At 37.3% G+C, this 13,791-nt stretch overlaps 1 protein-coding gene across 1 annotated transcript; it reads left to right on the forward strand.

Annotated features, from left to right (window-relative positions):
- Positions 1–585: 585 nt before the first annotated feature.
- Positions 586–13,312, forward strand: LOC140153507 (solute carrier family 28 member 3-like). The gene is made up of 10 exons (XM_072176275.1): positions 586–714; positions 3,876–4,024; positions 5,535–5,676; positions 6,202–6,393; positions 8,716–8,877; positions 9,601–9,857; positions 10,659–10,827; positions 11,506–11,682; positions 12,376–12,556; positions 13,121–13,312. Exons 2-10 carry the CDS (start codon positions 3,882–3,884, stop codon positions 13,180–13,182), a joined length of 1,485 nt encoding a protein of 494 aa, XP_072032376.1. The 5' UTR covers positions 586–714; positions 3,876–3,881; the 3' UTR covers positions 13,183–13,312.
- Positions 13,313–13,791: the final 479 nt, after the last annotated feature.

A 13,791-nucleotide genomic window follows, 5' to 3' on the forward strand; every position in this document is an offset into this window, starting at 1 on the left:
CCCCCAAATTACTAAAATTTCATGACCTGAGACTTTTCTTTCTACTTACTTGAAGTTGGTGTTTAGGTGTCCTATATACCTTTACTGTGTAAATGAACACATTCTTAAAAGGTTTTACAGAAATCCTAAACAATTGGATTTACAGTGTACGTAATTAAACCGATCCTAACAAACTTAACATTCATGTCAAAACATTATTGCTTTGGTTTGTATACCTCATTATAAGTCACCCCCTCCCCCCCCCAAAAAAAAAATTCAAAGATAATCCATTGACGCTGCTTAACCCTTTTAAAGGTTTTTTTTATTAGGGCCTTAGTGGAACACACCTGTAGGATGGTAAAATGTCCAATGGATGAATTTGGGGGAACTTTCCTGGGAACTTTTCATTAAAACTGTAATATAATGATAGAAAACATGTCATTTCTGCATGTTACTATGAAATTTGCACATTTTTGGTAAGAAAGTTTGAAAATTTTAGGGATTTTAAACAACACTTTTCTTAGTTGGCCTAAAATAAAAGAAAAAAAATTCCAGTTCTGCTCAGCTCTAATTAGTAGTATTTAACCTTGTTCTTTGCAGAAAACAGACCAAGTCTTGAATGGAGCGAAGGAATTTTATAACGACAACAACAAATACGTATGGAATGGAATTCATTTGCTTTTTCTTGTTGGTTATATAACATACTTATCATATGCATGCTTCTATGATTTTGAGGTGAGAAATGACGCTGTGAGAAATATTGTCAACAGTGGTGTAACCAGTAGGGGGGAGCTCCCCCTGATTGGAACCCCTTTCCCCTCCACTTTTCCCCCACATTGAGTTGACCATAATGTAACATAATAAATGTCAGGTTATTTAAAGGTCAATAAAACGTTTTAAAAATGTTTATATATTAAACTGGGAGCAGAGCACAGTGGCCAAACAGAACAGGCTCCAACTCATAATCGGAAGATTACGGGTTCGGACCCCGGCGACACCATCATGTTGCGCCCTTGAGTAAGGCACTTTATCTTGATTACTCTTCTCCACCCAGGTGTATAATGGGTACCAGCATTCTTAAATGCTGGGAAGGTAAGACTCGCTGTGGAGGAGGTGTGCGATCCCCCACAGCAACATTTTCACGGTGGGGTCTGGCCTAATCGCTAACGAAAGAGAGATGGCCACTCCGTCCTGTAAAATGTATTTTTTTATTTTTTGGCAATCATGTTTGCAAATTAGTTTCTTTAGTTTGTGTTAAAACACTTAAGATCCTGTGTCATATATAGGGTTGTAAAATTCCCGGGAATTTTCGGAGTGGAAAATTTCCACCGGCAATTTTGGGAATTAACGAGAATTTTCGGGAATATTGGGAATTTTCGGGAATTTTCATTCAAATCTAAAAATCAAAGTGTAAACAGGGGAGTCACTGTGTAGATTAGGGTATTGGAGTAATTTATAAGAGTATACAATCATAATAAAGAACTTCAAGAATGATCAATAACCATTTTTATCAAAGAAAACAACAAGCATGACCGGATCTTACTGCGTTATGTTTTTGTTCTGTAAAACATCTTACACTAGTACAATGAGTTTTTGAACAATAACCACAACTCTGAAGGGATACTCATTATCTTAAATCTAATATTACATAAAGACTTGAACTATTATTTTAGTAATAGAATACTTTAGCACTATCAACATTTTTGTTACCAGCTACCAGCTAATTGATCATGAATACTAAATTTAAACTCTCATTCAGTGCGTAGCTCATAAGATGTGAACTACAAAGATCTTGCATGAGATAATGCACTGGAGTTAATATCGTCTGTTCAGTACCAAAATACACATGTACCATGATAAAGGCCTACATACGCATTTTTTTTTTCGTTTGGTAGTTTTACAGCATTCATATTCAACAGGGTTGGTGCGATTTAAATCAAATGTTTTTTTTAAATCACCAAATGAATTTAAATCAAGTCTTTCATATTTTACCATTTTTGATGTAAGTTAATTTCTTTCTTAAATTGACTGTTTTACTCCATTCCTAATGCTTCTTCAACTTTTGGATGCAATTAAATACCTCTATGATGTCAGCTCTATTGCTACAAATTCAAGGTGCAGAATTCAACAGGTTTATTCCTATGATTTTACCAAATTTTTTCTTTGAAATTTTCATACGGTATGTTAAAACATGTTTTGATTTTTTGTAAATACCTGATAGGATTGTACATGTCTATCATTCCACTGAACTCTTTTGCTGATAAATTATTTAACAAATGGTTTCTGAAAATGATAAGAATATTGTCCATTTTCATAGCAATTTAAAGTTCAATTGAGGAAGTCAATTATATGACATGGCAAGTTACATCGTCAATCAAAATGACTACCATATTCTAAAGGCAAAATAAAGAGGAATGTTTGTCTCAGTTACTCAAAGCTATTGAAAAATCCCAACTGCGTACATTTTTGGTTAAGAAATAGCAATTGGCTATTTATAATGGTAATTGGGAATTCCCAAAATATGCAACATTTAAGGATAAAAATATGCAAGATGCTGGACTTAGAACCCAGACTTAGAAAATCCCACGTAAAAAAATCTTTTAAATTTTTTTAATACTGAAAATCTGTAGTAAAAGGACATATAAACAAGACCTATTCTTCATTGGTAGCACTTATCTGATTGAAAACATCATATAATGTTGTGAAAAGATTAAATTTGCTTTCCATTTGCTTCCTGAATGATTAGATATTAAAATACAAGTAAAAAACATAATAAAAGCCAATAATTGAAAATTCCCAAAATTCCCAATATTCCCAGGCCCTTCAAAATTCCCGAAACTTTCCGCAAACTTTCCAAAATTCCGGAAACTTTCCACCCTTTACAACCCTAGTCATATACTGGGGTACCCAAAAAGGTGGTTTTGTTACATTTTGATGTGCAGCTTGGACTTCAAAACAGTATAGCTTGAGTATTCCTTCACTTAGAAGATTCAATTTGGTCTTAAATTGAGGCTAATTTATTCTATATTACTCATGTTTTTATCCTGTTTTAAAATAATTTTTAATTATTTTCTAGTGACGTTTGGCATGAAATGTGCCAAGGGTGATTGAGGATTAGGAGGAGGAGGATTCGTATCGTAAATTTGATCTAAAACCCCCATTAAAAATTTGAATCTAGTAAAAAAATGTCTAAATGAACTCCCAGACATCTAAACCAAGTAAATAAATACAGAAGGTCATTTAAAAGACTAATACTTGCTCAAAATGATTGTAAATGTGGAAAAAAGAGGTGGGGTTAAATCCCACCTACTTTGTGATTGTTTTTGCCCGCACTCTCTCATTTTTTAACCGATTTCCATAAAAAGGTGTCAAAATGCTCAGGAGGATGAACCACTTCAAATGAGACGTGTAGGTAAAATGTTTGAAACATATTTTCATTTTTTTACTATGTAACACAAAGGTACCCCAGTTGTGACACAGGACCTTAAATAACATGATTATGTTAGAATGTCAATGCTTTGCAGTGCGCAGTTTTCAAAAATGTTTTATTTTTCAACGTTATTAAAATGTTTATACCATTTATACACCCTTTATAGAAACCAACATTATAATTTTTTCTGTAAAATGCATTGTAATTGCTTGGTGTATATTTTATTGCTTTAATTTCTTAACTTCTTAAATGGGCTATTCCAGTTGAGGCCATACACCCCTATGGAAGATATGACCTTAATCTCCCACATACGGAGTGTGAATTTAAAATGGGGCTACCTAAATGGGTGACTCCATTTGAAATCTACACCGGTGTGAGTAGATTAAGGTCATGTCTTCCATAGGGGGTGTATGGATTTCAACCAGAATAGCCCATTTAGGATTTGTTTCTGTGATGCCTCTTTCAGGAAGCCATGGTACTGATAATAATCACTGGTATCATGGTAGGATGTTCCCTCTATGTCGTGCTAAAAGACAACTTTGGTGAACAGGTGTACGATGGATGCTGTCTACCCCTCACATATAGGATTGAAAGTAAATGGAATTATATCAAACGGTAAGTTGATTGGCAGGCCTTGCCGTGTAAGGCTCACTCTCGCTCGCAACAACATGCCCAAACTCAATTTCTAGTGAGTGATTTTCCACTCGCCATAGACAGTTAATTTTGCTCGCTGCGAATCATCCAAATTTTAATCTAATTATATTAGACTTTCACCAATTTCAATGTGTTTGATTCATCATAATAAATTAGCCTTAATCCCTGAAAACAAACGGAGGGTGTCAACAGTGCGTAAGTGTTCCATATTGGTACAAATGATCTTTCAGACCTTGAGAGTGATTTGACCACTAAAGATTGATTCGACCACTTGCCAAGTATCATGCTCTAAAAACCACTTGCCTCTAAAATCTAGACAGCAAGGCCTGGGGTGGTCATTTTGGTAGGAGTATATTAGATGCCAACATTGTCTGGGCATCAATCCTGGGTGGGGTGGGGGTGGGGGTGCATGCCCATGCCCATCCCCACTTCTTGCCCCAAAAAACAAGCCACTTCAGCTTTTTGACAATTCAGGCCAAATGTAACCCCTATTTTTCAGGATGATTTTAATATGACACCAATGTAACTTTGCAAAGTGGGCAGGCCTGTAACCAGGGGGCTGGGCGGCTGCCCCCCAATTCTAAAATACCCAAAAGAACACTTTTTGACCCGAAAAGTCCCATTTATGAGTGAAGCAAGCGAAAAAAGTTGGGTTTTTTATGCCTTTTTGGTCAAAAAAGGTCCAAATTTTGGGAAAAAAGCCCACTTTTTCAAAATCTGCCTCCCCCAGTCCAAAAAGGTCCAAATTTTGAAAAAAATGTCCACTTTTTCAAAATCAGCCCCCCCCCTAAATCATGTAAATAAATCCTGGTTATGGGCCTGAAAGTGGGGGCTAAGGATGGAAACCAATTTTCAATTAAATGGGTGTTAAAGGAATTGTTTTTAAAATGAATGGAGGGTTCATCAGAGTTGGCTCAGCAGAAAGTTTGTGACCACCTCAGTACTCTCTGTGATGATGATGATGACGATCACAATGAGCCTTCTTGAAGAATGGTGGTAGGAGGGTGCTGATCAATTTGGGTAAAATCTTTTGTATTTCCTGGGGAATTCAAAAGCTTCACCCAAACTGAACAGCACTCTCATATTGTGTCTGCCATTCAAAAAGGCTTATCGATGATGTCAACAATTATATTATTGGGATGATGATGATGATGCTGATAATGTTGCCAATTATGACGATGATGTGATGACGACAATGAAGCTGATGATGATGGAATTTATTTTTACAGTTTTGAAAAGTCATCACCACACACTAATTTTGTTAATACAAAGCAATAATATTGTCCATCTCCAAGGATTAGTCCATGCCATGTGATTGGTAAAAACATGCTCATTTTTAAATCTTCATCCATCAGATTTGCTATAAAAGTCAAACCAAGGGTACAACACAATGCTTACTAGTGGGTATACACCTATGGCAGTCTAAGTAGTCTGTAAAATAATGTTCTCTTTTATGTTCTTATTCTTGCAGGCCATTTTATCTTATCCTACTTGGAGGATTTGCTGTAGCATTGTATTTCTTGACCGCGGGTCGCCCTGAGCAACTCATTTCATGTGGTGGTCTTATCTGCCTTGTACTCTTCACTTATATCTTCTCCAAACATCCAAAACATGTAAGTAAAAAATTTCTTAAAAAAAAAAGAATGGGGCAAGTAAACTAAAAAATGATAATAAGAATGGCAACTTGTGTGTTGCTACATTACTAGACCATTTTGAGTGGCCACATTTTGAGTGGACATCTGACCGGGTGTCGGGGGATATTCACTAAAAATGGGTAACGGGATGTGAAGCTATACATTGACCCCATTTTTTAACTTCCCCTTACCCAATGATACCCTTTTTTCCAAAAAAATTTGTGATAATCTCTTCCCAAATGACTTTGTTTCCCTTTAAAATTTACAAAATTTCATTATTTTTCTTCAAATAATTTCAAATTTTGATAACTTTTTGATGTGACATCTCTCACCGAAAGACCCCTAGGGAGACCCCTAGTTTTGAATTGTTTCCACACATCTCTGTCACTTCCAAAGTTGAGTCCCACCTGAGCATCTGATCAGGAGAATGAATGATCAAAACATTGGATTTGCCTAAAAAAAAAATTACCCATTTATCATAGTTTGCATTTTATTGCCATGCAGGTAAATTGGCGTCCAGTTGTGTGGGGCATGGTACTGCAGTTTGCTTTTGGCCTTTTCATCCTTAGAACTAAACTTGGCTTCATGATTTTTGATTTCCTGGGTGAATTGGTTCAGACATTCCTGGCTTACACAGACAAAGGCTCTATATTTCTGTTTGGTGATAAATATACGGATCATTTCTTTGCATTTAAGGTGAGTGAGTGTGTTTATTTTTATTTGCAACAGTGGACTTTTGTACATGTATAAATTTATTAGCTCATAAAACATGGATGCACAAACACTGTGGATATCAACGGGCACACACTGACACTTTATACTCCTATATTCATGGTACAATATGTAACCAGCTTGGTCATTCTTCAAAAAGCCCCCAAACAAAAAGGTGGCTAACTTGACATAAATTGTTTCCTTACCAATGTCACCCTTCAATATTTTTTTCTGAGTTGCAATCTGCCCCTAATGTAATTCTGGTAATGCCTGAGGTACAATCAACAATATTATTTACTGAATTAGCATATATTTATATTCTTGTGTCTATCATGTATCCTCCCCTGCCCTGTTCAAGAAGAGGTCGAACTTTTGTAGATTGTGCTATCTACTGAAGATAGCAATTGTGCTATCTACTGAAGATAGCAATTGTGCTATCTACTGAAGATAGCAATTGTGCTATCTACTGAAGATAGCAATTGTGCTATCTACTGAAGATAGCAACAAGTTGGGGTGTGTTAGTGTGTGTGTGTGCATGCATCCTTCCCTCCACTGCCTCCAGTATCATTAAGGTTCAAGGTGAAAGCAAACTGTTTTCTTCTTTGTCAATGCTATCTGACATTATTTGTGGGTGATGTGATTGTAGATGCTAAGTTTGCTCTTGATAATAAGCAAAAGAAAAATTCATTGGAACTTGAAGGGAAAGAAACGGTCAAAGCTATAGGTCTTTTGGTAAATATTCAATTTGTTTTAACAAACAGTCATTCAAACAATCATGCATCAGAATCTGTTTTTTGACTTGGGAAAGCAGTATCTATTTTTGATGCAGATTCTAATTTTTTTAATATTTTAGTACAAGTAAAATGAAGTATCTGAAAGTTTTATGGTGATATACTTCATAATGGTTCTGCAGAAGGAATGTGAGTGTGGAAAAGGTTGTTTTGTTGCTTTGGTGTTTTCTTACTTGTTTTTTGAAGCTTTGTGTTGAAGTGATGTTAACGGGGCACAGTGTATTTTACCCATACGAAAAATCATTCTGTACCGTGCATGCACAGATCACTGACAGTGACGCGATCAACCAATCAGCATTTGGAAAATCGTTAACCTAATGACGTCATCACTGCATTTTCATTGATAAATTCAGAATCGTTCAAAAACACAAGTTTTTAATTGCAAATATTTAATTTTTGTGTGTATGAATGTCACTGTCTATCTCAAATGAACATCGTGTATTATCGTAGCGTTGAATGCGCTGACGCTTGTGAGGCGGGTTCGTTGCAAATTTGGCGGTTCTCTTGTTTTTTGTGACATTAAAAATCCATCTTTCGCATGGCCGCTGTGTGTGTGTGTGTGTGGGAACGGGGGTCAGCTATGCACACGCTGCATGCATAAACACGCTACAAACACTAGTACTGCTGACTGAGTGTACCAATCGTAGCAGGGTGTAAAATATACAACAAAGTCAATGTTTAATCTCAAATACGTTATGGGGTAAATATAAGCATTTGAATAATTTAACAATAATTTGAACCTGAAAAATAAATGAACATGAAAGTTAATGAGTGATTTTTCAACATATTTGACTGTTGGATAAATATGGGTGCTGCAGCTTTGGAGCTAAGGCAATATGGCGCATTACTTTGAAGTTGGTAATGGGTAAATTACACTGTGCGGGGTATTCAGGTAGTGGATTCAGGGTGTCAGCTAGCCATCCGTCCACCCATCATTTTTTGGCTTTTTGCTCCTGGGACTCGACAGGTGAATTAAATGGCTGTGACATATGCTAAATTCTGAAAATAATGCTCCTATAAGTTCTGTGAACTCAAAACAAGACCAGACTAATAAATGAAGGCTATAGCAATAGCTATATGAACTAACTGAACCTTGATTGTCTTCAGCATGTGTAAGTCCGTGCAACAGTTCTTGTTATCTTGTGGTAAGGCACCACATCCAACTTGGTCCTATAGAACTATCAGTGCCCGGTTAGGTACCGATGACTCATCAGGGAGTGATATTAAAACATCACTCCCTGGAGATGTAGTACATTGTATCAACTATCAAGCATAATAATTAACATTTGCATAGTGTTATTGTTTTTCATACAAATAAAAAATGAATGTACTGTACAAATGCTCTGGTTATAAAAGTGCCATCAGTACCTCTTCGGGCACCAATAGCACTATAGGACCAAAAAAGATGTTGTACGTAAGGTGACTTGCCTCACAACACAGGCCAAGCAGTTTCTGTGTTTTATCAGGGAAGGCAAAACTTTATTGAATGAAACTTTATTGATAACATTATTTTCAGGTTCTACCAGTTGTGATTTACTTCAGTGCTGTTATAACAGTCCTGTATTATTTGGGTACAATGCAAGTAGTCATCATGAAGATAGCCTGGCTTATGCAGAAAACCATGCAGACATCGGCTTCAGAGTCTCTCAATGCAGCGGGTAATATCTTTGTTGGTCAGGTAAGTGTGATTCACATGATGTGATAATATTTTTTGTTATGCTACTGACTTTCCCCTCTTGTTCCTCTATGTCTCTTCCCTCCATCCATCTCTGTCCCTCTTCCAGGGCCGGATTTACCTTTTTGGGGCCCTGGACCAGGCCAAAATTTGGAGGCCCCAAAACGCACCATGAGGAAGGCATGTGCACTCAAGTGGCCAAGTTTAGAATTAACTGGGACATTTGTGCACAAAGCTCGCTAAAAAATCAATTTTAGCTCAAATTGAAGCAGAAATTCGCTATAAACAGGCCAGTGCACGCAAAGCATGAAAATTTTTGAATTTTTGTACCCTATTTTGGTCCAAAACATGGTGTTTTTCGGCTAAAATGGAAGATGCACACTGCACAAGGCAATTTTGGCCCTATGGTAAATCCGGCCCTGCCCTCTTCTCTTGTTTGAGCTTAGTTTTAGCAATTTGATTGCTGGCTTATTATTCCAAGTGTTGAGTTTAAATTACTATACTCCAGAATAGTACTGGCAGTATGCCATCATGGGGAATGAGGTTTCCACTGTTTTGCTCATAACATCAAAGAAAACATTTCTCAGGCGTAAAATTTCACTGGGGTTCGCAGAAAATAAGAGCTTTATTTAGATGCCAACAATCTTAAAAGTGGGAGGGGGATGAGACTGTTATTCAGATCACCCACCTTAAATCATCATTTGCTTTCTACTATTTTGATTCCAGACTGAGGCACCACTTTTAATCCGTCCATACATAGGTGTAATGACCAAATCGGAGCTGCACGCTGTGATGACCGGTGGCTTTGCAACAATCGCTGGAGCTGTACTCGGTGCATACGTCTCATTTGGAATCAGCGCATCTCATTTGCTCTCTGCGTCTGTCATGTCTGCTCCTGCTGCTCTGGCTATGGCGAAGTTGTTTTATCCCGAGACGGAGGAATCGCAAACAAAAACAGCTGATCAAATGAAATTACCAAAAGGGTATGTTGAGGCATTTAGTTATTACAATAATGAATTTTTGTGATTTGCACATACTGACAAATACTAAATTACTGAAAACTGTCCCTATACAAAGGTAACTAGATTTGATGTGGTCTAGGAGACCACAGGGGCACAAGCTTCACTACCCCATACATAAAACTGAGTGCATGCATTCTTGAAAAAAGAAAGACAATTTTGTCCAAGGTTATTTCAAGGTCATCATAGGTCATTTCAAGGTCATAGCTGGACTAAGCAAACCTAGTTTATTTAGAGACCTGGCTTAACCTTAGGACTAGGAGTGAATGATACATTGATTGATTGATTTATTATTCATTAGGCATTTCAACAAAAATATACAGCAAAATTAGACCAGCAAGCAAGGGCTGCCAGGGCCCAACAAAAGTGGCAAATTAAGCACTGACATCTAAAAGATGAGTGGACCCCACCCTTGCAAGCTGGTCAAGAAAATAAACAAAGTATTGCACTATAAATTCACATAAAAATTACAAAGATTATTAACACATTAAAAGTACAAACATTTTTAAAAACAGCACTATGTTAAAAGATGCATGAGGCCCCAAGATACACAATATATTGCACTTAGCCAAGCAGGATAAAACACACCACAAGATAATGAGACAATGCCCTCCCTCCCACCCTATCACCACGACAGAACACAGATGGCACCAAGGATTAAAGAGGGATCGACCATTGCATTTGTTCTCCATTTCAAGGGAAATTAGATGAAAACATAGGAACATTACTAGTATTTGGTAAGATATATATTTGATTTCTCCACAGACAGGAGAGGAATGTCATAGAGGCTGCTTCATTTGGTGCATCGACTGCTGTACCTTTAGTACTTAACATCGCTGCTAATCTTATTGCTTTCTTGGCTCTGCTAGCCCTCTTCAATGGTATCTTGGGTTACTTTGGAGCACTAGTTGGATATCCACAGCTGAGTTTTGAGGTAAGTGAAATTTGTTTTCCATTAAGCCCTTCAAGGAACCTTTGAATTAAAAACAAAAATCCAACAAGAGAAGCTAGGAGAGGTAGTTTGTTAGCTGACCTACAAGCCTTGACAAAATAGTTTGCACACTTAGCCCTCTCCCCATGTGTGTGTTGACTGCAGACGACAAGTTTCAAATTTTCTTTAAAAAATTTCACAAATTTCAGAAGTGTACATTTTATGACCATATTTGATATCAGCATGAAAAATGCAGCGCCCTGTGAGAAGTCTTCCCCAGATCTGTGGGATACTGGCCACATCCTAATATTTAAGATATTTAGGCTTTCTTTTAGACTTGTTAGCCCATTACGATTTGAAATTACTTTTTTACTTTCTCTGAAGATGGCACTCGCTAGAGTTCCGAAAGCTCAGCCCTCTGAAAAGGACTTCTCTAGGGAAAGTTTATGGCTCTAAAGATGGCACTCGCTAGAGTTCGTAAGCTCAGCCCTCTGAAAAGGACTTCTCTGGGGAAAGATTAAATCTTACTCTTGTTAGCCCATTTTTGACCATTTTCCATCAAGGTTTGCCTCTCTTGAAATTGCCTCCCCCCCCCCCCCCAATTTTGAAAAAGTCCGGCTATGCCTTAGGTTATCCTACATGTATATTTTGATCACTTCTGTTTTGGTATTTTTCTTTCAGTTAATATGTTCCTATGTGTTTATTCCTGTGGCATACATGATGGGTACTGACTGGGAAGATTGTCAAATTGTAGCAGAATTAATCGGAACAAAAACTTTCATCAATGAATTTGTAGCATACGAGAAGCTAGCGGAGTATATCGATAACAGAGAAACTGGCGCTGGACCTACATTATCGGTAAGGTGCTGTAAGGGTGATGATTTATTTGTTTTCAATAGCAACATGATCTGATCCAATCAGGAGGTATTGGGCTATTCCATTTAAAATCCACACACTCCCCTGTGTGGAAAGATTTAATCAATCTTCCACAGAGGGAGCATGGCCCGGGGAGCATGGGTTTCAAATAGAATAGACAATTGGGTAACTTCCATTTGAAATACTCGTTCCTGTTATGGAAGATATAGGTGAAGCCATAGGTGAAGCCATATACCACCTGCATACACTGGGTGGGGCACTTGTTGTATATCATCTGCGTACAAGGACTTTCAAAAAATACTCAACTCAAGTATTTTTCGTTTGTGTGAAATTGACCCAAAGCAAGATTTTATGATCATTTTACTACCCTAAGCAAGCATTTGACAAACTTATGTACCCAAAAGAAGTAGGTTTTTTATCAACTGATTTTTTTTTGGCATGTTAAAGTACCCTTTGCGAGTATCAACTTTGTGATTAAGGTACCCTGTTTTTCCAATTTTTGCTGTTTTTGCTACCCTTTTAGAGATATGTGGATATCGTGCCTGAAAAAGGACAGTTTTCCCAGTTTTTTGGTACATGGGTGATATACAACTCTCTGAATACAAGTGCCCCCCTCACCGGGTTTTGGCTCCATCTTTCATAATATCTACTTTTATTCAACCTTTCCAATTCCAGTTACGTTCTGAAGTGATAGCAACGTATGCTTTATGTGGTTTTGCCAATATGGGTTCCATTGGTATACAGTTGGGAGGACTCACACCGATGGCGCCAGAAAGAAAAGGAGACTTAGCCTCCGTCGCAATCAGGGCATTGATTGCTGGCACGGTAGCGTGCTTTATGACAGCTTGCATTGCAGGTAAGGTCTTTGAACAGACTAGACGTAATCTGTTTATGAATAATAAACAAACGTTTGGGGTTAGTGTAACACCAACTTCTTTCGCATGTGTGTATAATTTATTTCTGTAGCTTAAAAGTATTAATGTTCTTTAATGATGAACGGCATTGCACAATGAACACTAGATGTATTGGTAAAATAAAAATTGCTATAGTAAATTGCTGTAAACCTTTGATGAGAGCATACTTCCGTGATGTTGACATGGCACAACTCGCAACACATACAATGAATATGGCGGTGGAATTAGCAATGAGAATGACGCGTAAAGCACACATACTACGCTTCCAAAGCGCCTTGTCAACATCGCGGAAGTATGCTCTCATCAAAGGCTTACAGCAAAATACCATAGCCACATTGGTTGCTATAGTATATAACTCAGTGGTTAGAGCATTAATTTCATGAATAGCAATGGCTGTGAGTTCGAGTCTCTCTAGCAGCAAAGTTCTTTTGTGATTATGCAATGCTATGCTCGCCCCATCTGTTCCAAAACATGAATGTTTTGTTTTCATTATTTTCTTATGACAGGTGTGTTGTACATTCCTGAAGAGGTTGGCTCTGGTACAGTAGCGCCAACAGGATTATCATGATGACAAAGCCCTTACCACAGTCTTCCAATACATAGTATTCGAATGCTATTTGAATGCTGTTTACACACTGTAGTCTTCAGTTCATTATAAGGGGATAGCCTTTGAATGCTGTGTATCCTTCAGATAGTCTTCTTAGGAGCCCCAATATGTCAATGAAATTTCAAGACTATATGTGACCCCTCGGCACAACTGAGCCCTGAAGTCGCCAATCATCATTTTTGAGATATTCAACCAAAATATTCTGCTTGAAATTAGCTTTAAAATGATGTATATCATGTGTATAGTACTTGACATTTAAGTGGTGAAAAATCAATAAAACAGTCAATAAATCCTTTGTTTCCTATTGTTTATTGTTAAGTTCGATGGAGCATATCTCAATAGAGTGGCACTGGCGACATCCGGGCTCAGTTGTGCTGAGGGGTCACATATATGAAAGCTATAATTGAAGGTTATATTGACTATAGAATACATGTACATTCGAAGGCTATTGAAGGTTGTTAATAAGAATATATTCGAAGTTTATTTTGAAGGTTGTTTGTTGATTCAAAATTATGTGAACTGTGAAATTGTAGCCTACTTATGTCATCAAAGTCGGCAAAGTGGACGCAA

The sequence above is a fragment of the Amphiura filiformis genome, chromosome 5, assembly GCF_039555335.1.
Source record: "Amphiura filiformis chromosome 5, Afil_fr2py, whole genome shotgun sequence".
NCBI lineage: Eukaryota > Metazoa > Echinodermata > Ophiuroidea > Amphilepidida > Amphiuridae > Amphiura > Amphiura filiformis.